We start from the raw sequence: 26,133 nt of genomic DNA, 5'->3' as shown, positions 1-26,133 counted from the left end.
GTCATCCTGCTGGGCTGACTAGGGAAGGAATTGTTTCAGCCTGTTTAAAGGTAACCGTCAAAAGGCTGAAAATAACAATTAATACAGTCCTGCTTAAATAACACTTATACCTTCCTTAGTACGGTGTGCTGAAGACCTCATCTGCTTCTGCAGTAAGTCTTTGTGATTATCAGGGTTTGCTCTGATGGTAAAGTAACAAAAGCTCACAGTTCAGTGTCTCAAGGAAATTACAGTAAGTATCCAAAGGTGCCTGTAAGCTGGAGTGGCAATGTTCAGATACGTACAGGCCAGATGGTATTCTGCTGTTTCTATACATACATGGAGGAAGCAGATAGTGCCTCTAGGCAAATAACAAAATTCTCAATTAGCTGAGTGGTGCTGTCTGTCCCCGTTGAAAAAAGAACTTTGCTAGATACTCTCACCCATTGGCAAAAGAACATTTATTTGGGTTTGGGAAGGTGAGATCCAGAATGTAAAAAATTATTACTAGGATGAGGTACTTTTATTATTGTGTTGCTTCACATTATATAGAAAAGCCTGTCTATTTTTCTGTGCTCTACTTGGCATATTGAGTCATTGGAAACTGTCCCTTCTATAAAACTGCCTTTAAGCTCACTAATAAACTGAGCTCTGGACAACACCAGGTAGCCAAAAATTAAAAATTCGTTATGGACCGTGGTGTTTTACTCTAAGCTGCCATTTCCCAAGCTGTAGGAGACAACAATCACGACATCTAAAGCTTTTCAGTTCTTTGAATTTCCCCAGGAGGTACAATAGAAATGCAGCGTATTAGATGAGTGCCGCGCTTTTGTGCAACTGCGGCGGGTCTACTAAAGAAGGTTCTGGCTATTGTGCTAAAATAATGTTGCTGTGGTATTGGAGAGATTCTCTATGTTGTGTTAATGTAGATTGGTAGTAATATGCAACACAGGAAAAATGTGTCAGGCTCTATTAATACTGATAGCAAGATAAAGCTTACTATTGTTTAGGTGACAAAAGTAAAGGAGGCCCTGTATTGAATTTAGCAGACTCCATCCATTACTTAGTAAAGCAGCAGGTATAATGTGTCTCCAGTGTGTGCTTCTTCATTCTTCTTGATGAGTATTCAGAAAGGCAGCTAAATTGGCACTAGTTTGAGACAGTCTTGTGATGTTTGATCTCTTATGCTAAACAACAGAGTCTGCTCAAACCCAATTTAATATTGACCTTTTCCATGACCTGGATTGTGCGACTTTTTGTGTTGTCTATGAATAACTAAAGTCAGTTTACCACGTTGAAGAAAAAAACAGCTTGTAACCTTTAATCTGCCACATCCGTGTCAAATGTATGCTTTGAAAACAATTAAAAAAAAAAAAAAAAGTCTAAACTCTTGAAATCCTGCAAACTGCCTTTATCTTTTAGGGAGAAGGGAAGGTATATTTAGATAGATATTTGCTTCACTAGTAAATTTAAAAAAAAAATTCTGGTTTGGTTTGCCTGACAAAAATATAACGGAAGAACTCTCCCGTGTCTTACATCTGTGTTACGATACATAGTCACAATTTTTGAAATAGCCGTTTTACTTCAGATGGTAAGGTAAACAGCCTGTAACCTGAACAGCTGGCTGTGGAAGATGTCTGTCCACTACAGGTAAGATCAAAAATATATAGATATAATATTTTATTTATTTAATTCAAGGAATGTTTAGTTGTTTTTTAAAGGATAAAAAAACCCCTTACATTAAGCGGTAGGCAGGTGCATAGTAATATTTATGTAAGTGGACAGTAGATATTAATGGGAATGCAGATACCAATGGGAAATTGGTAATGCCTTTTTTGGGTTTTTTTTTTTTGCAGCTGTTAACGTATTAAAAATCAAGCTGCAGAGTTGGAGCACTGAAAGTCAGACTGGAGATTTCAAGCACTAAATATACATGTGCGCAAGAGCAGGCCAAAAGAGGCTCTTTCAAAAATATACGCATTTCTCTCTGTATTTAGAACCTGCTTTGTACTTTGGTAACACTGAATATCAAGTGGATGAAAGCGCTGGTTATGTGGAGATTTGTGTCTGGAGGACTGGAACAGATCTGTCCAAAGCAGCTTCTGTCACGGTGCATTCCCGAAAAACAGAACCAGTGTCAGCAGAGGGTGAGTTGCTCAGAAAAATGTCGCTCAGGTTTCTTTAGAGTATGTAAGCATGAAAATGGGTTATCTGGCATTCACTCTTATCAGTGTGCGTATGGGGTGAAAAAGTTAAGTAAAAGACATCAGACATGGCTTTATCAGGTAGAAAACATGATGTTTGTGACTTCGTTGTGTGTGGTAAAGACAGCTTAGCTAAACTCACTCACTTTCTGATGGAGACTGGAGAATAGATATGAATAAAATGGTTGTTAATTTACTCACACCTTAACTGATAGCAGACATTGGGAGAAACAGAGTGATAGAGAGAGTATTGTCTTTATAGTACTGTGTTTCCCTGGAATAAAATTGAATTTAAAGCATAGATCTGCAGTTGTCCTAAAATTATGCTATAGTATGTTAGCCAAGGAAGCTTAATTTGTCTATGAAAGCTGGTGTTTCTGAGATTTTAGGGTCTCTCAGTTACTGTGGAGAGGCGGGCACCAATAGTGTGACCTCCAAGGATTTTCTCTGTCCAACACTGACCCAAAATACCCCAAATCTGGTGACTGTTTCTGTAAAACCCTATTTTTATTTCTCGGTCCTAATGAAAAGTTATTTTCCCTATCAGACTTTAGGAATACTAAGACTGGCCAAAATTTTGTGGTACTTTTTAAATATGTTGCCTGACTTGCTAGCTGCTAAATTAATTTTAAGGAGCAATTATAGCTGCTGGGTGTCAAGAAAATCGATTGCATTAATGAGAATTTCTCTGTTCAGCCCAACAAATTGATGACACGCTGGCAAGAGACAGATAAGGCTTCGTCAATTTTCATGTTAACCAAGCTGAAAGCAAAATTGTCTTTTCTAATATGTATGTGATACGTGATCAGATTTGCTACCAAAATAACAAAGAATTACAGCAACTAGTAATGGTGCATGTATGATTGAAGGAAATATAATTTGACTACCGTTACTGAAGAACAGAGAAGTGGTTGGCAAAATAGACAGTGTATGTGATGAATATGTGAAGACTCACTATTCAGGTGAAGAAATATGATTGGGTCCTACGGGATTTTCTGTGTTGTGTATAAAGCAGCACAATAATGTTGCATTTCTAATCTTGTATTTATAGCATTATTTTTTTTTAAATAATTTCTGTTAAAGCTTAGTTATGAGATTTGGAAAAAAAAATATTTGCACTAAATATTCTCCTAGTTCCAAGTATTTATAGTTTTACACACAAAAAATATTCATGTGGTTGTATATGAAATGCCTATGCACACAGTGTTTGATTAAGGAAAGAACAAAACCTGTGCAAGAATTGTAGCTCTTCATGATGCAAACAGCCAACCAGGGAGGTCAGCTGTTAGGCAGATAAGTAATAAGTGTTCCTTGCCTCTAATCTGGAGGCTGCATAATGATGTGTAAAAGAAAAAGGCACAGTTGCTTTTAAGTATGTAAACTTCAACATAGCGTGACAAAGAAGGGAAAGAATTGCTGTCATTACAAACAACAAGTAGAACATTTAAAATGGGGTAGGGAGGAACACTCTGGTTAAAAAGAATGCAAAATTATGGGAATAGTCAGAATCTCAGTGAAACAAGGTGATAACAAGCAGAAAGAAAAAGTGAAGTCATTATACATCTTCCAGTTTAGATTTAATAGTCTGATATACACACACATTGTTCTAGGTGTTTTCGCCTGCAGTCAGTCTGCCTGCTTCTTTTAGGCATGAGACAGTGGTAACAGCATGATTTTCAAGCTCTGTGATCTAGCCTAGTGCAAGATACTTTTTCTTAGGGTACAGCTGGAATTATGCTGGGACAGCCATCTGCTCCTTTAGAGGTAAATAGAAAAGTAAAACCTCACGTATGTAGTCCAGAGTTGAGAAAAAGGGTTAAATTGCTGTGGACATCAAGCCTGTTGTGTGTTGTTGAGGCCGTAGCCTGTTACTCTGCAGTTTAAGGGATCTTAAAGAAGTTTTGATTATGCTGATGTCATAAAGGGTAAATGATGATACAGATATGTATTTGCCTGTGAGTTGCACTGTATGTTCATTGTTCCCAAATTTGTTTGCACGTGACAAAAATCTAAATTAGGTTTTCTCCAGGACAGAAATAGAAACAGCTGCAAACACATTTCACAAATGTATGAGCGATGTTGACTATATGTATATGACATACACAACTATATGTTGACATATAGTAGTAATTAACCATACAAGTCTTGTTGCTTCCTCAACAGCTGGAGTTGATTATGTGGGCATCAGCCGTAGCCTGGATTTTACACCAGGAGTCAACATGCAAGTGTTCCGTGTGATCATCCTTGATGATTTGGGCCAGCCTATTCTGGAAGGTCCGGAGAAGTTTGAACTAGTTCTCTGCATGCCCGTGAATGCAGTGCTTGGAGAGCCTGGCAAAACTACTGTTGTTATCAATGACACCATCACTGACTGTAAGTATAAAGGGAGCGGTGGAGAGTTTTTCCAAGGGTTTTTCCTTTTAGTGTGTTAAGTGCACTTAGAAGGTGGAAGGGCTTTTTTGGCAGTAAGATAAATTACTATGTGTATAAGTAGTGTGATATATCACTCACCCAACTATGTTATAAAGATTAACAGTTGTGTGCTACACCTAAAGTTGGAACTTAGTGCTACAGTGCAGGTTCTTTACTCTGGCTTGTGTTCCTTCTCATTGTACACTTGAAGATACTGTTTTGGACAAGTTGACATAATAGTAGAACTGTGTCATCAGCTAAAAGTACATTTGTTTATGCCTGGTGTATCAGGCTATTTGTTTGAATGAATATTCATTTTGAAGGTAGAGAAGGCTGTAGGGATTTAACTTTTTTTCCCCCTAGTAGTTATTCGAACACCAGAAGTTGTAGGGAGCTAAGTTTTTCAAATAATTATGCGGATTACTATTGCATGAAGCTGTAACTGTATTGTCTCTTCTAGAGGAGCATAAAGGGGGGTGGGGAAACGTAGGTGTAAAACTTTAAAAGTAAACAACGCTCAACACAGCACCACTTGCAGGTTCTCCAGCACTCGCTAAATAAACCAAGCTGACTCTCAGCAGCTCAGGTTTCTGCAAATTCACTGCAGTTCAAAGACTTAAAGAAGCTATATTGTTTTAGAAAGCTCATTCTCAAACAGAACTCTGAAGAGCAGTTACAGTTTCACTTTGAAATATTCACTTGTGGAATTCAGTGCAAAGTATGGTACTGACTTCAGCGGAGATGGAATTGTGGTCATCACCCCTTTTTGCCCTTGTGGTTTTGTGCACCTACTTCCTCTCTGCATCAAAAGTAAAAGAGATTGCTTTATAGAAAATAATCCCACAGCTCTGAAGTGGCTCAAATGCTGTTTTTAAAGAAAATCACCAAGTATTAGCTACTGTGAGAAGACTGGTAACAGAATTAGTATTAAGTTGGGAATTAGTTGCTGTAGACCAGAAAAGTATTTGAATTCATCTAAAAAGCACGCGTGAGGGTCCTTTTCAACTTGTGTAACACGTTCTATTGTCAGTACCCAAAGTCCAGTTCAAAGAACCAATGTACGTGGCAAATGAAAAAGATGAACAGCTGGTGGCCCTCATTTATCGAAGCGGTGACATTAACCATAAATCCGCAGTGCGTTGTTATACTCGCCAGGGTTCTGCCCAAGTTATGATGGACTACAAGGAGAGGCCAAATACAGATGATTCTGTAGTGGTGTTTCTCCCAGGTAAGCTTTTCCCATTGGAATTAGAAAATAATGTGTTACTTTTGCCTGACAAGAAATCTGGAGCTAGACCTCCATGACGTTCTGGGAGTTGTTTATGCCAGTTGAGCTTCTGTGGATGAAGAAGGTGCCACAGGACTATTTAACAAATATTTTGCAGCAGCACTTTCAAAGGTTTTTATGGCTGAAGTTGGACAATAAGGAATTCAGTAATACTGAGCATTCTCTGCTACACTTTTGAGCATAGCACTTGTTCATGAGAACAAGCAGGAATAATACTGATGGCAGTGCCTTCAGCAGAGGAGAATCAGAGCAGCAGGTTCCTTGCCATACGGCACCCTGCTGAATGCCGCAAGGGATGCTGCCTAGTTCCTATTGTGGCAGAGTCATAGGACTTTTCCTTAGCAGAGATTGACTCAAAAACAACAAGAAAATGTAGTGTCCCAGTCGGTGCTAGTCTCTGCGTTCATGTTCTTGAGACTGTCTTTCCAATGGCGAGCTTGAAAAAGTGTGGGGTTTTTGTTTTGTTTTTATCCTGGTCTTTTGTACTCTTATGAAGATAATGTCTTATCCTTGCTTCATATCTTTCTGCAGGAGAAACTGAGAAGCCCTGTGTGGTATCTCTGGAGGATGATGTAATTTATGAGGAGGAGGAGGAATTCAGATTGGTGCTTGGAACACCAAAAAGTGATTCCACATTTGGTGCTTCCATTGGGGATCAGAAAGAGACTGTGATCAAGATTAAGGATGAAGAAGACAGTGAGTTTTATGTTAATTGTTGATTGTGTATGTAGCTGCAAATGGGAAAATGGGACTAATTCCATTCAGTGTTTGGATCAACAGTTTTCAAAGTGCCCAGTATCAAGCTTTTTAAAAAACTGTCAAGCATCTTATTTTTATGTTTTGAATTCGCACCCTTTTAATCTATTCTTAATGCATCACTGGCTCTGCCTTTTTTGGGATAATGGGAAGAGAAATTCTCATGTTTATTTCCATTCTGTTTATTGCTCTATATGTGTTGCTTTCATAAGAGAGTCATAGATTTGACTAAGTTGAAAGAATCATGGATGCCTTGGGTCAAATTCACATGCACAAAAAAAGAAAAGAAAAAAATAATATAATTGATAATGCTGAGAAGTGGACTCTTTGCAAGTCACAGAGAGTTATTTAAGAAAATCAGATTCATTCCATACCTTTGACAAGGCATTAGAATAAGTAACTTATAAAAGTAACTGCTTTCTTCAAGTGCTAAACATATTTTATCTCTAAATATTTCACTCTAGACTCCACTAAAGCAAACACCAGGGGATCATGTATTCTCCCTTTCATAATAGCTACAAACTTCTGTCTGAATTAGAGTTTCCAAAATCTTTCACTTCGATAATTCAAGACAGCAGTCAATAAATGAAATAAATTAATAGCCAGACAATCACTTTGAATTTTCAGGTTTGTTATGACCTTCTCATTTCCTTTGGACTATCCACTGTTGTATAAGGTATTTGCACTTGGTCTAGTTGACATAAGTAAATTTTTTTTTTTTTTTTTAATGCTTAAGTTTCTGTTGTGTATTTTTTTCCTTGTCTAGAACCGGTGATTAAATTCTCTGAAATGAAACACAGCATTCAGGAGCCTCAGGAACCTGGAGGAATTGCACTAGTAAGAATCCATGTTCTACGCCTTGGTGATAGCTCTAAAGTATCTGTTGTCAGAGTGCACACTAAGGATGGCTCAGCCACCTCAGGGGAAGACTACAATCCAATGTCAGAAGGTAAGAGCTTCATTGGGTGTGGGGATGGGAAGCATTAGTTTGGAAAGTGCCTTCCTGCAAATGGAGTGCTGGACAGGGAGCTGAGTTCTTGTTTTGATAACCAAATGGTAAGTACTGTACTTTAGACTAGGAGTTCCTGCCTCATTTTGTGTGTTTTGGAATGGGAGATTTCAGTGTTTTCTTTTGTAGTTTTTCTGCAAGATAGTTGTGGGACCTGTAAGGGACTGCGTTAGCATTGGTTTGGAGCTGAGATCCTGTTTGCTCTGGGCTACTTTGAATTTCCTAACCTGGAATGCAAACTCAGGATTTCTTCATAAGAATGAAAGTTCAGCCTAGCTCTAGTTGTTATCTGTCTGAGTCACATGTTTGAGCAGGATGTAGTTCTTGAGCTTTGCCTTCAGGTCCCCTGAGGTGGCAGAGGATTAGGGTATTGTTATGATAGACAGCTTAAGGTGATACAGAAATACGCTCACATTCCTGGTTCTGCTATTTTGAGGCAATTGTCTAGATTTATTGTGCTTTCATCATCCTGTAGTATAGAAGAGAGACCTGCCCTAAGCTCTTACAGTAAGGAGTTGCCAGTGGTGGGATGCTTTTCATAGAAAAGCCTGCTCTTGGGAGCTGGCACCCAGGTTCCTGTCTCCCAGGAAAGAGTCCAAGCCTCAAGGTTACAGACCCATATCCTCTTTCTGTGACCCACTGAATTTGGATTTTGTTTTCCTCCTGGTGACATGGTTTTGATGGAGTGTCACCCTCACAGGAACAGTTACAGGCTGGTGGTTGTGCAAACTCCCTAGAGGATTAACTCTTCCACAGTGTCTCCTGGGGAGTTATGACCTTGAATACAATTTGAGTAAAGTGAACCCATAAGGTCTGTCATTTCTTGAGTATTCATGCTATTGACTAAGGGCTAGTGTCAGAAAAATGGGTACCACTTCATCCTGACTTCTAGCAAGAAATAACAATCCCAACTTGGTTTCTGGACGAAGGACCACAGATGCCTGTTTCTAATAGACCGTTCTTGTCTTGCAATTTCATGTTCATGAATATGTCTCCTAAAGACCTAATGCCAAGTGTGTTGACTTTTCAGTTCAAAGTGCAGTTTTTTCGATCCTGCTATATTAAATATGCAGTGGAAATGGAGCATGAGGTATAATAATGTACTTGGGACCATTCCTTGGCATGCAGACCCACTCTGTTGAGCTTTCTTTGCCACTGAGGCAGGATCTCTGCATGAAAACTGCCTTCATGGCCCATGCTAATTCTGAACTGTATCCAGGAACTGTTTGGAAGAAAGCTAGTTGGCTTGGTGCAAAATCACGTCAGGATATTATGTTTTTATAGCATTTTAAGTCTTCCAACAAATTATCGATACCAACTTGTATTTATTTTTTCTGTCCAGTGAAAGTGGGTTAGTTTTGGTCATTGTACTGAAGATCAGATTGTTCTGAACATCGTACTGAAGACAACTCAGTCTACTAGTACATTTTACATAGAGCAAAAACATGTTACTGCAGCAAAATATGTTACTTGAACAGAAATGACAAAGAAAACAGTTGTTTGGCTCTTGATTTTACATTAATTTGTTGGGTTGGTTTTTTAATCAGATATTGAATTCAGAGAAGGAGAAACTGAGCATTTTGTTGAAGTAGAGATTCTGTATGATGGCATAAGAGAAATGAGAGAAGCATTTACTGTCCACCTGAAAGCTGATGAGAACATGGTAGCAGAGACACAGGTAACCACTATTGATAAAAAAAGTTGCCACTTCTAATGATATTTTTTTTATTTGTACAAAAACATCTAAAAAAACATGTACTCACAGCATGCATGACAGCCTGGTATTCATACGCTACTGTGGTTAATTTAGTGCATACCTGTCCAAATACTGGTATAAATTAGCTGTAAATCCAGACACTTTGAAAAAAGTCTAGAAGCAATTTCAAACTTTATGTGTGACCCACTGTGTGCTTCACAGAGAGTTTGGCAGTGGAGAGCGCTCTCATTCTTTCCAAGTTATTGGTGTACATCTCAGCACTAACTGGCTTGTAGAAACATCTGACTTTTCCCATTACATCAAAAGATATAAAAATATTAAAAATGAAAGCAAGAAGCTGTGATTGGCAGGGTGGGGTTTTTTTTGTATTAATAGTGTCTCTGGCTGCTAGAGACCCAGTATAACAGAGAGAGACTGTATTGGTCCCCCTCTAAACATGTGGGGAGAGATGTGGCAGCATCAGCTGCAGCCATGCTGTGGTGCTCTGATCAGTGCTCTGTGCCCAAGTACACCTCCGTGAGGCCTTCTCACCCTTCCCCATGGTAGGAGGTCTGTGGGCAGGGAGGAAGGCACAAATGGGGACAGACGGGCATAGATTCGTCTCCCATTTCTTCCTTTATTTTGAGAGAGAGCACAGCAAGTGTTGGAGCTACTACAGTTCTGAAGAGCACCGCCTGCCACTTTGGGCTATGTTTAAGATCTAATTTGACTCAAACACAAGCAACTTCTTACTTCAGTACTACATACAGTAAATTACTACATGCAGAGAAACTATGGCCCTGGGATCCATTACATCATGTATATTATACCTTCATAAATGTGTAGGCTACTATTTTAAAAACAGAGGCTCTAAAGTTAACACACAGTCTTTATAATTAAGTTGGTAAAAACCTAAACTGGCTGTGAAATGAGATCAAATTGATATGTAGGCTGAAGCTACAACATGGTCTCTAGAATTAGTTTAGGAGAGTTTGGGAGTTTGTTTCTGTATTTTATGTTTGTGGCAAGGTTTTTGGGGGGTAGATGAGTCAGGAGTGAAGTTGAGCATGGAAAAATGCTCTGAAGGGGGAAAGGTGGTGTTTTAACGTCTGTCTTTGTTTCTTCCTACCCAAATCTACTTTAATTGGCAATAAGTTGAATTTATTTTCCCCAAGTTGAGTGGTTTTTGCCCATTAGAGTAATTGATAAGTAATCTCCCTGTCTTTAGCTGAACCCATGAGCTTTCTCATCCTATTTACTCCTCCTGCCATGCTGAAGGTGGGGAGTGAGTGAGCAACTGGGTATGTGTTTGACTGTTTGCCAAGGCTAACTTTTTTTAGTTACAGAAAATTTGGAATATTTTTATTTCCCTTTTCCTAGTGTTTGGGGAATTATTTCTTCCTTAATTTTTAACTAGTTGCTGGAAAACAGGTTTTAAGTGGAAAACTTAAAAAAAAAAAACCACTGAGGAGTGCATCTTCTTTAATACAAATCACCATTTTATTAAAGAATCCTGGATAAAACCAGAATGACCTTGGTGGCAGAAATTAAGTTGCAGGCACTACTTCTCTTTCTCCCTCTGTTCCTTATTTTCAGCAGTACACATAACCTTTTCTCTCTCTCAACACAGATGAGTAAAGCCACTGTATACATTGAAGAAATGGACAGTGTTGCAGATGTGACGTTTCCAGCTGTGCCCCAGGTTGTCTCACTTCTGATGTATGACGATACTGCCAAAAGCAAAGAGAATCCACACCCTCCAACTGGCTATCCTGTTGTCTGTGTAACAGTAAGGCTTGTTTCTGCATGCTTTTGTCCAATTTACTCATTCCATGCTCTGGACCATGTCAGAAAATTGGAAAAGTATTCAATTCTGGAAAATGGCAACTAAAAGCAGTAGGCTGTTACTGTGTCAGAGGCACTTGTGTAAGTCTTTCTGCTGACCTAACTTCGAGAATGAGAGCTTTCAAGAGAGGGTCACTAACACCCTTAAACCTGTGACAGCTTTCTAGAGTGACTGTTTCTTGGTGACCTAAATAGGTCTTTGGGCTTTGGGCTGTCAAACTAATAACCAGTTCCAGGGGGTGACTTGGACATGTGGAATTAGGGCCATAAAAATACAGTTTTCTAAACCCAAAGCCAAGCCAGCAGGAAGGTGGGGAGGAGATGAGTGCTGCCCAAAATAGGTCTGTGGCTGGGCCATACAGAGCTTTCCAGAAACTGTTCGCATCCTGGGCTTTGCGAGCAGAGCTGTGCCACAATCAGCTGAGGAGCAGATTTTAGCAAAGTTGACTGAACAGCCTCTGGTATCAGCCATCTGTCCCATCTGCAGGAGACTGCTCTCCCAGACAGAGCTGGCAGAGGGACACATACTTGTGTGCCTGCTGCTTCTGTGTAAAGTCAAGTGTTTTAAACTGTTGATCAAGGATGATTTTGAGAAGAAAAAAAACCAAAAAGCTGAATTTTGCACTAGCAAAAATCACGCATGCATCTTAACTCCCGTTTGATTCTGCCAGGGAAGCAGCAACAGATTACTGTGGAGGGTGCAGTTGTAACTTGGCAACTCTTTGCCAGGGATGTATGAATTCAGGCCATTCATTTTATGTTTCTAGCAATTTCTAATTTATTAGAGTGGTTTCACACTGGGATTTTTTCAAGCTAGGATGTCTGAATTTGGAAAAACTGACTTTTTTGTCAAATAAGAGTTCAGTTTTTGTAGTTAGCATTTTCCAGGTTTGCGTGGTCAGAGGTGACACATGAATCATAAGAGCAACTTGCTGCTATCTGGGGTTTGGGTTTTTTGTTTGTTTGTTCTCATTTTCAGTTTAAAAAGCCCCATGGCATTCATTCATATCCCTTCAATTAAGGGGAAAATAGTGCATCTGCATGACGGTCTTATTTTGCTGATACAGTTTTAGTAATAAGCACGGTACTGTTAGAATAATGCTAACAGTTACCTTGCCTGGAACAAGTGTAGGTCAGAATAGATAACCCTCTTTATTTTGTCTAAATACCAACCCATAGGCATGCAATCCCAAGTATTCAGACTACGACAAAACCGGATCCATCTGCGCCATGGAAAACATCAACGATACTCTCACGCTCTACCGCTGGCTTGTCAGTGCTCCAAGTGGGAGTGATGGTGTCACTAGCCCGATGAGGGAAGTGGACTCCAACACTTTTTTTACCAGCACCAAATCCATCTCCCTGGACTCTATATACTTCCAGGCGGGCTCCAGGCTTCAGTGTGCAGCTCGAGCTGTGAATGCTAATGGTGATGCAGGTCTGGAGCTGCTAAGTCCCATTTATACAGTAAACAGAGAGGACGGTAAGTTGTTAATGATGAGAATTAAGTAGTCTTTCTTGGGAAAAGATGAGGTAGTGTTTGCAGCTGATGGTGGTCTGCTATGGGGTGTTTTGTTTTGTTATGTTAACTAACATAACATAACTTATATGTTAGTTAATTTTTTTTCATGCATGTACAGACTGTTGCTAGTGAAAGGCAAAAGCATCTTGTAATCATCTCATCAGCTCTGGTATTTCAAGAGTTTGTGCCCATCGTAGGTTGTGTGTAAAAGATTGGTGGGTATAAGGTGATAATGATTTTTTACACCTAATTTCACTAGTGAGTAGAGCAGAATTTTACTTGTGCAGTCTTGGGTCCTTTGCTTTTATCAGTATGCATATTTCAAATGCACCTCTATTTCCATGTGGGTTTAGTTTAAACAACACAGCTACTGACACTGAGAGCAGACTGTAGGTGTATTGAATTTGATGTTGTCTAAAGACCTGCAGACAAAAGACAGTTAAAATACAGGTGCTAGAAAAGAGTGGGGGCATGAAATCCATGTGGAAGTTCAGATATTGCAGCACTGCATGCATAACTGCTGAGAACTTAGGCTATGCCTCAGAAGGTAAGGGGACGTCCTAATTCTAAGTTTCGCCCACATCCCTCAGCTTTCTTAACTGTGATTCATATCTAGATGTGCATGTCTAATCTGTTGGTTTTTTCTCAGAAATTCAGGTGAGGAAAATGCATCTTTTTGCTCAATCAGTTAGTGATTAGAACAGTTACTTGGGAGTTACCTTAAAGTTGTGTTCTGCCCAAATTAAAGCAGGAGCCTGACTTTACTGCATCTCAGGATTCAAGGGGCCAAAATGTTGGGTGCTAGGAGGTGACTCTTCTCTGTCTCTTTAGACTGAATTATTTCATTTTAGCTCTATAAATTAAATACTCACTGTGCAAGAGAAGCACTATAGCTCACCAGTTATCCAAGTGGGTTATGCTGTGCTTCCTCAGCTCTCTGTCTTGTGCAGTTCAGTCCTTCTGCTACATCTCCTCTGCTACGTGGAGTCCTTCACCTCCATCTCCTCCAGCTGCAGTGCAAAACCCCTGGGTAGGATCGAACTATGTGGGAAGAACTGAAAAACTTTTGTGTTACCCAGGGTATTAGTGATGGTCCTGTTGTAGTGGCAGTGGCCTGTTAACAAGACAAGACAAGGCTTGTGGATGGAGGCAGTATTTTTTGTTAAGATCACAAATTGGGGAAGGAAGGGAAGTTTTTGAGCACGTAATCCGGACTGAAATCCATCAAGGTTTTACACAGATGTGTTCATGCTCAGTGGCTGAAAAGCAGCTTCCTTGAGACTTTCTGTCGTTAGGAAGATAGGCAGTAGCCTGTGAAGTTTTCAAGGTTCCTTGAGGCTCTTAAGTGTTAGATTTATAGGTCTAAAGTGGCCATTATGCACCATAGCTCCTCTGTGGATTTACTGCTATGCTCTGAAAGTGCCAGTTCTTTACGTAATTTAATCAGAAATTATCTTTGCCTCAGTCACACACAGAAAAAGAGAGAACCTGAAACACCTCTCTAGTGTTTGTGATGGACCCTGCAGAACGGCACAAACTGCCCCTATGTATTTTAGTTAGCTGTTGTCTGCAGGATGTTGAATCCCCTCAGGCAGCCTGTTTTTTGTGTCAAGAGCTCAGATGCAGTTGTGAACCACCCTGCCCTTCACCTCAGAAGTGATGGCTGCCAAGGTAAATGCTGATGTAAAGTTACCATCTCCCCATTTCTGGGGAGGAAGAACAAATCCTTACCAGGAAGAGGTCAGGTTCCTCAGTCACTGCTGGGCATTGAAACGTTTCCACAGTGCTACCCTTGCCTCTATGGAAGAAGACCTCTTGACTCTAGAGGTTAGACCAGGCAGCATGTGAGGAACTCCCTAATTAGCGTTGGTGTTTCTGCATTTTTCTGACCTACCTCTATGGACAGACATCTCCAAGCTGCTTAACGGAAATATGACACATTTTAACAGGCATCTCACAATCTGTCTTTCCCCTTTGCTCAGGTCTTTGCCAACCTCGCATCCCAGGAACAGTAGGAGCGGAACCTTTCTCAGCTAAAATTTGCTACACAGGTCCAGGTGATCCTGACCATCCCAATCTGATCCGACTAACAGTCACCATGCCCCATATGGATGGTAAGCATCAAGCAGTGAGAGTGACCATTTAATTAACACGCACTGCTTTGGACTTTTCCTCTCCCACAGCTTTGTCTCCACAGTTGTTTGCTGGATTGTGGCAGAACAGTGAATAATCCATGTTTAATGAACAATTTGCCAATTGCAAGGTTAATGTATGAATGAAACCTTGGGCATCCTTAGCTCCGATGTTTCCAGACTCCAGCTCTAAAAATATGTTCACAAGCAGTTAATTAATTTTTGCTCTCTTTCATTCAGGCTGTTAATGGGTCATGTGACATTTATGTTTTAGGAATGCTGCCAGTTATCTCCACGCGCCCCTTGTCCAACTTTGAGCTAACGCTTAGCCCAGACGGCACTCGTGTGGGACACCACAAGTGCTCCAACCTACTGGACTATAATGAGATACAGACCAAACATGGGTTTATTACAGAGGAAACGAAGAACCCCAAAGTGATTGGAGAAATGTCACCTTACCAGTACAGCAGTGCTCTGCGGTCTGCCAAAACCTTGCGTTTCTACCAGAACCTCAACCTTGAGGCTTGCCTTTGGGAGTTCAACAGTTACTATGATATGTCTGAGCTCCTGACAGACTGCGGCGGCTCCATTGGCACGGATGGGCAGGTATGTGGCACTGAAGCGCCTCCCTCTCTCAACAGGAGGCTTTGGAAGCACAAATCCAACAGAAAGCATTACTAAGGATTGCATGAGAAAGGATTTAGTCACTATGCAGGCAGTTTGATACGTGTTCCCTTAGCACAAATGGGTTTTAGAAGTACAGATTTCTTCCTTTGGACTGTATTTCTATGCACAGACATGATTCATCTTCCCAGTAATTGAGCACAGCTTACTGCATTGCTGTTGTTCCTAGTCTGGATTCTAGAAACTCTGCTTTTTTAACTTGCAGAGCTGTTCCAAACTTGTGTACATGCTTATGCTATCACCCAAAGCCTATGGGTGACATTCAAAGAAGAGACTACAATTTTATTGCTCTATAGAAGTAAACCATGTGTGTAAAGTATGTTATTGGCCCTGGAAGTGTGTTCTAAGGGTACATAAATCATGCTTTTTTACAAAAAAAAAAAAAGCTTTTTAAATTAGGAGCTCTAATTTAGGTTTACAGTGTTTGGGCTTTAGGCAGAGCTGTCAAGTACGTGAGATTTTATAAATAGAAGCTTAGTTGATAAGGAACAAACAAACATGTAATTTTCCTGAGTAAAACAGGCCATCATTCCAGGTCTTTGGTATGAGTTACATCAACATCAGTCACAAAGCAGGCACGGTGGCTCCCCTGTGCAGTGTCTGACAGCACATTGCATTTACTTGGAAAATAACCCAATGCACAAGTGCCCTACAGCAATTGCTCTTACATTAGAGGAAATTCCAGGGGGCTGTAGAGCCTCTGTGATGACTCTACCTTGAATCAGCCTTCGCTCAGTGGCTTGATGCTTTCCCATTCTGTAGGTGCTCCACTGTTACCTTCTCAATTGATGTTCAGTGGCCAAAGAAGATTTATTTACTAATTACCTGTTCAGCCACCAGTTCTGGTTGCTTGTTGGTTGGTTGGTAGAAAGAGACCTTCTTAAATCAGGCCATAGTTTTAAATTGCAGTGTTTCAGGGTGCCATAATCCATAAAGTTCAATCTATTGTAAATGTGTTACTTACAGGATTTATTTCTAAATTTGAGTTTAATTTCTGAATGCCTAAGGAATCTGGTGGTTCTGATCTGGAATTTTAATTTAGGCCACCTTCAATTTCTATGAAGTTTCTTTTGAAGGCTTTTTTTTTTAATTCCAAGGTAAAACAAAATTATAGATGGTCCTTATTTTGGAGAGGTATGAACCTTGTTATGTTAAAATGGCAAAGATTTGAGGACACTATCAAGTGAGGTGATTTACAGCACCTGAAATAGTAGTGATGTCAGTAATAGATGAAATATGTTTCTGTGCAGTTTTTTTTTTGGTTAGGTTTAAAGAGTGCAGTTCATGAGAATGCAAGGTTGGCAGCGCAAGTAATTTTGTTTCAGGTTGCATGCAGTAACCTATGTGTTCATTGTTTTTCAGGTCTTAAATCTGGTGCAGTCGTATGTAACTCTGCGGGTGCCTCTCTACGTCTCCTATGTCTTCCACTCCCCTGCTGCCACTGGTGGCTGGCGACATTTTGATTTGCAGTCTGAACTGAGACTCACCTTTGTGTACGACACAGCTATCCTGTGGAAAGATGGGATAGGCAGCCCTCCTGAATCAGAGCTGCAAGGTGACCTATTTCAGATGCTGTCGTGTCTAAACTCCATCCTATTCAACGTTCTGATGATGAGATGTGTGGTCAATAACTTGATACTTTTTAGCCTTCAGAACCTCAAAAGCGGTAACTGACTCCCTTAGTTAAAAAACCCACCCAAAGGACAGTTACGTTTGGTTTTTAATGCCATGTTACTAAACAATATGTTTTGAATCTTCCCGCAATTGCATGCTGCTTTTAATTAATTAACGCATAGACCAACTCTAAAGCAGAAGTTCTTATGGAGACATAGACTCCAGTGCTGAATTGGTACACAGTTACAGGGCAATGGAACCACTTACATAGCCCTGTGCAGAGGAAGTGCCTGCAAAAGGGACCTTACTGGAGTGAGCAGCCTTGGTTTGTGTGTGACAGAAAGTCCCAGAGCCCTTCTTTTTCCTGACCGCACTCTGTTATAGCAGCATATGTGGATATACTTCAGGTGAGTCCGGTCTTATGTCAGCAAAAGGGAGAAAAAAAAAATCTGCCTTAATGGATTGAACCATTAGCAGGTGTAAAAGAGTCCATTTCTTCTGCAGTTGGTGGGTTTGGAGATCTGTGTCAAAACAATCAATGTGACAGGGTTTAATATCTGTGAAGAGCACCGGGGTTTAGGAAAAGTGTTTCAGATCTCCAGATGCAGAAAATATATGAAGAGCCTTCCTTAAAAAATGCACTTGGGAAATATTGGTGGTAACGTCATTGGCTTTTTCCTCCCCAGGCTCCCTCTATCCCACAAGTATGCGGATCAACGATGAAGGGCGGCTAGTGGTGAATTTCCGAACAGAGATCCGTTTCCAGGGCCAGCTGGTGATGTCCCACCCAGGTGTGTACCCAGCCTGTCCACCTGTGCTAGCCACAGTATCTCTCTGTAGTGCTGTCCACCTGGCAGAGGAGAAAGGTATCACAGTAAAGGGTCTGTCTCAGTGTGGAAGGGGAATAAGTAACAGGAATTTCCTTCTCTGGGGTTTAAGTTAATTTCTTGCCTTTTTTTTTTTTTGCTTCTTTGCTTTTGTGTGCTTATTTTATACCACGCCAGGCATCAGTATTAGTTATGGCAAACTATAATTTGCCTTTTATTGTTTCAGGAACATCTCTGGCATCAATGGTGATGTCTGCTGACCACCCTGGCCTCACGTTTACACTCAGTCTATTACGAAGTGAGCCGACCTTCCACCAGCCTGTGCAGCAGTGGAGTTTTATCTCTGACTTTGCTGTGAGTTTGCATTCAGACTTGAACTTAGGGAAGCAAAGGGAACGTCAGTTTTTAACATGCTTTCCCTGCAGTCCTCAGCACTTTAAGATGAGTAAGCATCAGCTCATTTGGATGCAGTTACATATTTTCATTACCTAATGAACGATCAGAAGTCCCTGGTGTCCCTGGAGCTTGAGTTCAGAGGCCTGAACCCATGCTGTTGCAAGCACTAGCCAGCACCATTCATTGAGCGGGCCGGTGCTGGACATGTGGCCTTTCTTGAAGAATTAGCCTTAACGTTATCTCCGTTGGCATTGCCAGGAAACTGATCCAGGTGTTGCTGCTGCTGTTCTGAGAAGCTGGATTTTTCCTGGCATGTGGCAAAGCTGCTTAACTCTTGCTGAGCTCAGGAGTCAGTGGGAACTACTGTGGCCCCAAAGCCTGCGCCTCTAGTAGTGCAGAAAGGCTTGCTTAAAAGTGTCTTGCATCTGTGAGCTGAAAAAGTCATTGTTGGGAGACCGTGGAGAAACACTCGTGTCTCTAATCTTTTCCCAGGTACGAGATTACTCAGGTACTTACACTGTGAAATTCATCCCTTGCACTGCTGCGCCTGGTCGGCAATATGCCCTTCCCATCATCTGCAACCCACAGGACCCAATTGCGTTTGATATGGACATTAGGTTCCAACAGGTACAATATTTTGCTTAGGACTTACACATTTTTGTGTGAAGCCTCATGGGCAAAACCAGCCGAAAGTGAATTTAGGCTGAAAGGCAGGTGTTCTGTAACCACTGGAAGAGAGGTTCTGACGTTAGGCCATCCAGTACCAGTTGTCAAGGGAAAATCATGGGGCATTTAAGGTGGCTTCCGAAGGAGCTTTACAGTGCTTGTAGATTGCTCTAGAACTCATCTTCTCAGGTGAGATAAAATCAAACTAAATTCATTTTTTCCCAGTAACTAAAATCCTCATTTTCTATTTATTTACCTCATAGTCCAACCTATTCCCAAGTACTTTACTGCCTTTTTTTTTTTTTTTTTGGAAAGGCGAGGTCTGAAGGAATTTTAGTTCAAAGCAAGATTGTTTTCAAAAATAGCTTGTAGTCCTGAGGTGGATTTTTAGAACTGAGATTCAATGTAATATAATTGTATCAAGAGGGCCTTTTCTCAAGCATTCAGAGTTAGTGTGGCTTTGTGACAATTTTCCTGTACCAAATATCAGTATCTTACTATTGTGGACTGTTACAAAGACCAGATTTTCTGTTGCAGTTAGCTTGAGGAATGACTCGAACAGCATTTGGAGACCAACAGCTCTGAATATGAGACTTAACTTCCAGTGGACGTATCAAACTTTTTAAAACCTCTTAGTCTAATATTCCGTCCTTCAGTCAATACATAAAAAATGACCTGATTTGTATTTTTTTCTCCAAAAGTACTGGATACTTCAGAGGCCTTGCCAGCGTCAGTCAGAGCCGTTCAGCCTTTTTGACAATCAGAGCTGGTCTTTAGCCTCCTGCTTCATTATCCAGTTGCATGGCATGTGTGACAAGTGTGGAGACAACTGTATTACATGCAAATTAACCGAATATCTCCATCTTGTTTGCCCAAACAATTGGTGTTGAATTTAATTTAAAGATACTGCTGCAGCAATAATCTTCCTGCTTCTACCTTGTAATGCAGGACATGAATGCTACACGGCAAGAGGGAAATGATTTGATGAGGAAGGAAATAACTGGAGTTGTGGTGGCATTTCCATATGAAGTTAATTTTGTGTATATAATCACACCCTTATGACTGTTACCCTAAATGCCGGGTTTGTTGTGGTCAAGAATATTAAATAGTGGTGTGAGACAGTTCCATTCTTTACCTTATTTCTGTGTTGGAGAGCCATTCGCTTTCTGTTCCCCTCTACGTCTTCCTGCCGTTACCTGTGTGGTGGGTCTTGCTGCATTCCAGAGTGTCCGAGTCACAGGGCAGGCACAGACCCTTGGCACGGTGCTTCCTCCATCTGAATGTGCTGGGCTCTCCTGGGCTCCTGCGGCCACAAGGTGTTTGTGGTGGGGAAGGCAGAAAGCTGGTGACCCACCATCGCAGCAGAGGAATCAGCCTACTTGCAGGGCGGCTCCTGTGTTGTCTCCAGGCGTGGGCCATTGGCCGTGTTACTTTTCTGGGCACGCTGCAGGCAGCTTCTAGGTGTAGGAACATGGTTCTAGGTGGAATGTGCACAGTGCACCTGGGGGTGAGTAGGGGCAGATGAGGTTTCCCATCCTGTGCCCATTGGCTTGAACATGTGGATTAGTGTTTAGAGCAGGGGAAACAAGTTGGTGTTGAGCTAGGTTCTGGTCCTGACCTGGTTCTGTTGGCCTCTTGCCCACAGCTCGGTTCTCCTGGTAACTTTTGCAAGTGTCGCTGAGAAGATACGTTGCTCTCCTGTATCTGAGGAAACAGATATCTTTTGCTGGTTTACTCAGCAACGTTGAAATAAAGCACTCCAATGGAGTATTTTTATGGGTCATGATGAGAAGCACAACAGGAGGTTTATGTATGTTTGCGTGTAGGAGGGATTCTTATAAATGCCGTGTACAGCTGAAAGGTTTGATCAGCACATCACTACTATGGCAAGAGTGTGCAATGATCATTGTAAAGCTACAGCCAAGGCATTTTTTTTGATCCTTTAATTTCACTTTTCCACACAGGTCAGTGACCCGGTGGCAACAGAGTTCAGTCTAAATACTCAAATGTTTCTGCTGTCCAAAAAGGAACTTTGGATATCTGATGGATCAATGGGATTTGGAGAAGGAGCCGATGTAGCCTTTACCAAAGGTAAAAAGTCAATTTTCTATTCAGCATATTATGGAAGATAAAACAAGAACCACTTTTAACAAGAACTGAATATGTATTTTACTAGTTTTATAACCCCTGCATGGTCTATGTATTTCCACTGCAGAAAAGTGAAATAGAGAAGCACTAAAATACGGTGTAATTTAGTGTAATTGAAACAGGCTTTGGTCCTGTTTATGGGCTCTGAGAGGAAAAGCATTCCAAAGGCAAGTGCAGAATTTAGGTGCATATATCTGAAACTGCATTTCTGAAAGCTCTTGCTCAGTTACTGCATAATCACATATTCCTCTCACTCTGGTTGTTTTGCTTTGAACCTGCCCACACTAGAACATTTTGCCCCATTTTAAGGGATCTAACTAATTTCAGTGCGTAGCTTATTCTAGTCAGAAATGCAGGAATTGAACACTTGTACACCTGAGGCTCCTTGACTTGGTCATGCAGCTGTTCTCGCTTGCAGACGGGATGCAGAATAACTGCAGCTGGCTTCAGCCAAGCCACTCAGACTCATGCTTGATTATGGTTTTTTGAGTTCTGGCCCAGGGCAGGTGCTCTCACACACTCTACTCACTCACTGACTGGAGCCATCATCAGGTTCCAGGGAGACTCCTGGTAATGGCAGTGTTGGGCCAGAAATAGTTTTGGTTTTAATTGATCCCTTATTAGAATTATCAGTCTGAAACTCAAACGTCCTGTCAAGAACTTTATTTTGCTTAATATAATGCTATCAGGTTGGATAGTTCCTTATACATGAATATGGGTTGCCCTCTAGTGAAGAGAGGGGAAAAGCTTGCTTAAAAAAAGAGCAGCACTGGAAGAACCACACGTGAGTACGAATTGTAACAGAAAATAAGAGTAAAGCTCATGACAAATTAGTAGTAACAGCCATGGAACATCCTGTCTTCATGTGCAAAGGGAAATACACTTAAAGCTAGATAACTCCTGTCCTGAGAAATTTTAAAAACAATGGTTTGATAATAACTTGATTTAGTAATTTTAAATTGGTTGGTATAATGTAAAATGTGTTCATCTGTTTTACTAGGATCTGAAATCTATGGCCGAGTGATGGTGGATCCAGTTCAGAATCTCGGTGACTCCTTCAGCTGCAACATCGAGAAGGTGTTCCTTTGCACCGGCGCCGATGGGTACGTGCCCAAGTACAGCCCAAACAATCAGGAATACGGGTGCCTGGCTGACTCACCCTCCCTCTTATACAGATTCAAGATCCTGGTGCGTAAACAAAGAGTTATGGTAGCGTGCATTTTTAGATCCCTGATTTCCATCCGCGTCTGGAAATACTAAACTTACTTCCTTTAGGATAAAGCTCAACCCGAGACACAAGCGAGAGCCTTCAGAAACATGGAGTTCCATGCTACATTAGCAGCTGATCACGCAGATGCTTTTCCTCTAGTAAAACAGCCTGGTTCTGATGGTTTTAGCCTGTCATCTGCTCCGCTCTTCCAGGTATGTTGTCTGATAAGGGTATCACAGAAATTCTTTCATCCTAAATGATGACTGAGGTGGAGAACAGAGCATGCAGGTAATCACGGGCACTGTGATAGTCAGCAACAGGCTTCAGCAGCACATTTAGTTTGTTACTTCTCCAGCAGTGCGGAAACAATGACAGCGTTGCTTTCTAACCCTGAGCTACCCTCCTGCAGCCTTGCTGTTGTTGCAGACATGTACACCTGTGGCTGGGAGCAGAAGTCCCTGGTTCAGCTTACCATGAGGGCCTTTTTACAGAGGAGAAAGCTAAGAAGTTAGACTTTATTTTCTTGCAATCGGTAAAAAAAAAAAAAGGTAATTTGTATACAATAGGAAATAAAAATAAAAAAAAAGAGAACTCTGCATCCTGCTTTAAGTCAGATTAATTCAAATTCCTGAAGTCTCTTTTTTTGGCTCCTGAAGTGGGGTGGTTCTTGCCTAAAGTAAGACTAGTGTTTTTTAGGTAAATGCGGTAGCCTTTCTGCATTAACACTAGAAAGAAATAGGCTCTCTTAGAACAAAGTTTATCTGCCCTACTTCAGCAGTCTGGGTTAAGAAAAGATTAATCCTATCTCCAAGTGCCTATTTCTGACGTTGACTTTAATTAGATCCATTTGGCAGCAAACTTGGGACATCTGTCTGGATGGATCTGATGCTTGGTGTTTTCCAGTTTACAGTAAATGGGCATGACAGGGTAGATCTCATTTGTTGGGCTTTATGTGTTTAGTTGTTGCTGTTTTTTAAGGTGGCAGCTGGCCGAGAATGGTACATTCACACTATTTACACGGTCCGATCGAAGGAAAATGCACACAGGCACAATGGCAAAAGAAGTCTTGACTACCACCACGTGTTGTCCTCTGCTAAAGGAAGAGTCAGCAGCACAGCCTTTAAACGCAGCAGAAGAGCCAACCCGGACACCCCGGTCTTCATGCAAGACATTGGAGCAGATAAAAACAGGGGCACAAATATTCAGCATATTGCACTTGACCGTTCTGACAGAGCTGTCATCATCCAGAAAGACGTGGTCCCAGCCGGAGCGCCGCATCACAGGCCAGTTCTGGAAATCACAAGCAGGGACTCTGGGAACAGTATCGTATCCGTTAGCGGGGGCTTGACAGGACTGCTCTTTCTTGTCTGCACTGTAGTTGTAACTCTGTTTTTGTTAAAGCAGAGGAAACAGGCCCCTGCTGGGAAAAGCAAAGCGCCCATCAGCCACTCCCGCAGCAGTGACACTATGCCCACACGGCACAGCAGCAGCGACAGCTCAGAAGTCTAGCCAATTTCTTGGGTGCTCGACTTTTCACATATTATTTCACCAAAAAGCAGACTCTCGTATCTAGCTCTTGGCTGACTCCTTTGCACAGACCATTGGCTGCTCCGGTTCCAAAGCTGGTCCAATGATTTGTAATGGGCAGCTATTTCTGACAGGGTTGGTGTGTACTAGGTTCGTGTGTGAGTGACTTACTTATAGAATTCAAGGTCATACTCCATGAATGGGAGTTGGTGCTTTTTTCTCTTCTTTTTTTTTAAAAAAAAACAACCCTAGTTTTGCTTTGATGTTTTGAATATATGCAGCTGTAAATGTGCCTTATATCCACCATGAAAGATTGGTGCTTAGAAAGATACTGGGTTTAATTACATGTAACGGTATCTAGCTTTCATATAACTGGTTTGGGGTTTTGGGGTTTTTAAAATAATTATTGTGGGGGAAAGAAGAAGGTAGTAGTATTAGAATGGAAGGTAAGTAGTAGATGATGGTGTTCTTTTAAATGAGTGATACCAACGGTTTTGTCTCAGATTTTAATGAGGACCTCAGACATATGGACAGCGGTGGGAGACTCACACAGGTAAGGCTGTAATTGCAATTATCTGTAAGAAGGGGAGCATTACATGTGATCAATGCAAATTAGAACTATATTGTAAAGCCACACTAGAAAAATAGTATGTTAATGCTTAGGTGCTGGCATTACGTGCTTTCAAACATGCTTAAAAACACTCTGGTAGTTCAGCATAATTACGGCCACTCTCCCATAGTGTACGGTAATTGCCTATCTTCCTTTGCTTGATACAGACATTATAGCATCAAAATACAAATACTTCTAAAAGGTAGCTTTTTTGCCAGATGGCACTGGGGGAACACACTTGTACCATCTAGAGCAAATACTTTGCTCTGTTTTTTTACTTCCACTTGGAAAAAAAAAAGAATTTTCTGGAAGTAGCAGGCTGCCATTGGGGAGATTAAGTTTAGTTCCTTTCTGCATACTGCACTTGAGAATTGTTAGCAGCTACTTAGTAGATCTTTCCCTTCTGCTTCCTCTAAAGGTTTTTATTTAGGGTAGTTGTAAACAAGCAAACATGGTTTATTGTGGTTTGGGTTTGTGATGGTGTTTGGGGTTTTTTTTGTGAAAAGGGATGCTTTGCAAAGGGATGCTTTTAAAGTAAAGCTTCACCCATTTTTGTTTAGTGTAAGCAGTTAGACTGATGTCTTCTGCCATGACAATTCAACTTGTAAAGTGTGGTGGATTTGCTGTTAACTGCTGTACAGACCACGTTCCTTTGACTTTTTGAAGAGCAAAGTATGGTCACTCAACCTGTTTTCAGCTGGTGTCTGCAAATCAGTCACCTGCAACTAGAAACTCATTAAGGTACTAGTAAGAACGGCGCTGCTGTACGTGAAATCCACCTGAATTCTCAGCTTTTTCTTAAGTCTAGTTCTGCTTAAATGCTTAAGCTCCAAAAAGCTGATTTTTCTAGGGATGCATCTCTCCCTGTTTAAACAACACTGATGCCTTTTGATACGTGTTCTTAAAAGGGCGAAACCCAAGCAAAGCTTATTTAACGCAAACTGAGCATTCGTTCTGTTTTGTTGTTGTTTTTTTTTTCTAGTGAATTCCAAAATTATGCTATATTAGATGATGGCATTGAGAAATATACCACTTCATCTCAGTCATTATATGCCAGGTACGTACAAAAGAAAGGCCAGAGTAGGAAACCCTTGCACATGGCAGAGTTTGGCTCGGTGAGCAGCGTGGATTGCCAGACAACTCCCATCTCGCACACCCGGGCAGAGGTGTTCTTTTCACAGGAATCAAGACTGGCTCTGCATTTACCACAGCTGTTTGAGAGGAGTGGGGTGTTTTACATATTGTTACATTTTCTGTTCTGACTCGTTGCTATTTGCCAATAAAAACAATTCTACCATTCTTAGGCCATTCTAATTAAGTACAAACCTCAGCGTGACTGACTTAACCTTTCTTCTGGCGGCGATTTTCAGTAGAAAAATATTATCATTTTGTTCCAACCTGTATGTATTCTGATCATTAGTTCTTGAGGTAAATACCTGACATTTCCACTAATGTCAAAGAGGAGAGTGTATTTGTGTAGTAAAACTAAGTTCAATAAAGGTAAGATCAGAGCCACAGTATTTCCAGAAATAGGGTTTGACTGGTGGTGGCTTGTAACAAGAAAACAGAACTAGTTCCATTGATCATAATGGAAAAAGTGTTCACAAC

At 41.0% G+C, this 26,133-nt stretch overlaps 1 protein-coding gene across 1 annotated transcript in view; it reads left to right on the top strand.

Annotated features, from left to right (window-relative positions):
* The window catches only part of FREM3 (FRAS1 related extracellular matrix 3), a 65,615-nt gene extending 39,706 nt beyond the window's left edge, over window positions 1–25,909 (top strand). Inside the window, exons 7-24 of the mRNA XM_054204310.1 lie at window positions 1,977–2,126; window positions 4,347–4,556; window positions 5,626–5,823; window positions 6,415–6,579; window positions 7,406–7,588; window positions 9,196–9,326; window positions 10,975–11,133; window positions 12,369–12,672; window positions 14,694–14,825; window positions 15,118–15,449; window positions 16,890–17,082; window positions 17,828–17,932; window positions 18,195–18,322; window positions 18,857–18,991; window positions 20,995–21,121; window positions 22,179–22,366; window positions 22,454–22,600; window positions 23,367–25,909. Coding sequence (XP_054060285.1) covers window positions 1,977–2,126; window positions 4,347–4,556; window positions 5,626–5,823; window positions 6,415–6,579; window positions 7,406–7,588; window positions 9,196–9,326; window positions 10,975–11,133; window positions 12,369–12,672; window positions 14,694–14,825; window positions 15,118–15,449; window positions 16,890–17,082; window positions 17,828–17,932; window positions 18,195–18,322; window positions 18,857–18,991; window positions 20,995–21,121; window positions 22,179–22,366; window positions 22,454–22,600; window positions 23,367–23,897 — 3,518 coding nt within the window. The 3' untranslated portion in view covers window positions 23,898–25,909. The remainder of the gene's footprint in view (window positions 1–1,976; window positions 2,127–4,346; window positions 4,557–5,625; window positions 5,824–6,414; window positions 6,580–7,405; window positions 7,589–9,195; window positions 9,327–10,974; window positions 11,134–12,368; window positions 12,673–14,693; window positions 14,826–15,117; window positions 15,450–16,889; window positions 17,083–17,827; window positions 17,933–18,194; window positions 18,323–18,856; window positions 18,992–20,994; window positions 21,122–22,178; window positions 22,367–22,453; window positions 22,601–23,366) is intronic.
* The last annotated feature ends 224 nt before the right edge of the window (window positions 25,910–26,133 follow it).

The sequence above is a fragment of the Rissa tridactyla genome, chromosome 5 (genome assembly GCF_028500815.1).
Source record: "Rissa tridactyla isolate bRisTri1 chromosome 5, bRisTri1.patW.cur.20221130, whole genome shotgun sequence".
Taxonomy (NCBI): domain Eukaryota; kingdom Metazoa; phylum Chordata; class Aves; order Charadriiformes; family Laridae; genus Rissa; species Rissa tridactyla.
The sequence above is the reverse complement of the archived record's forward strand: the minus strand, read 5'-3'. Positions and strand labels throughout refer to the sequence as shown.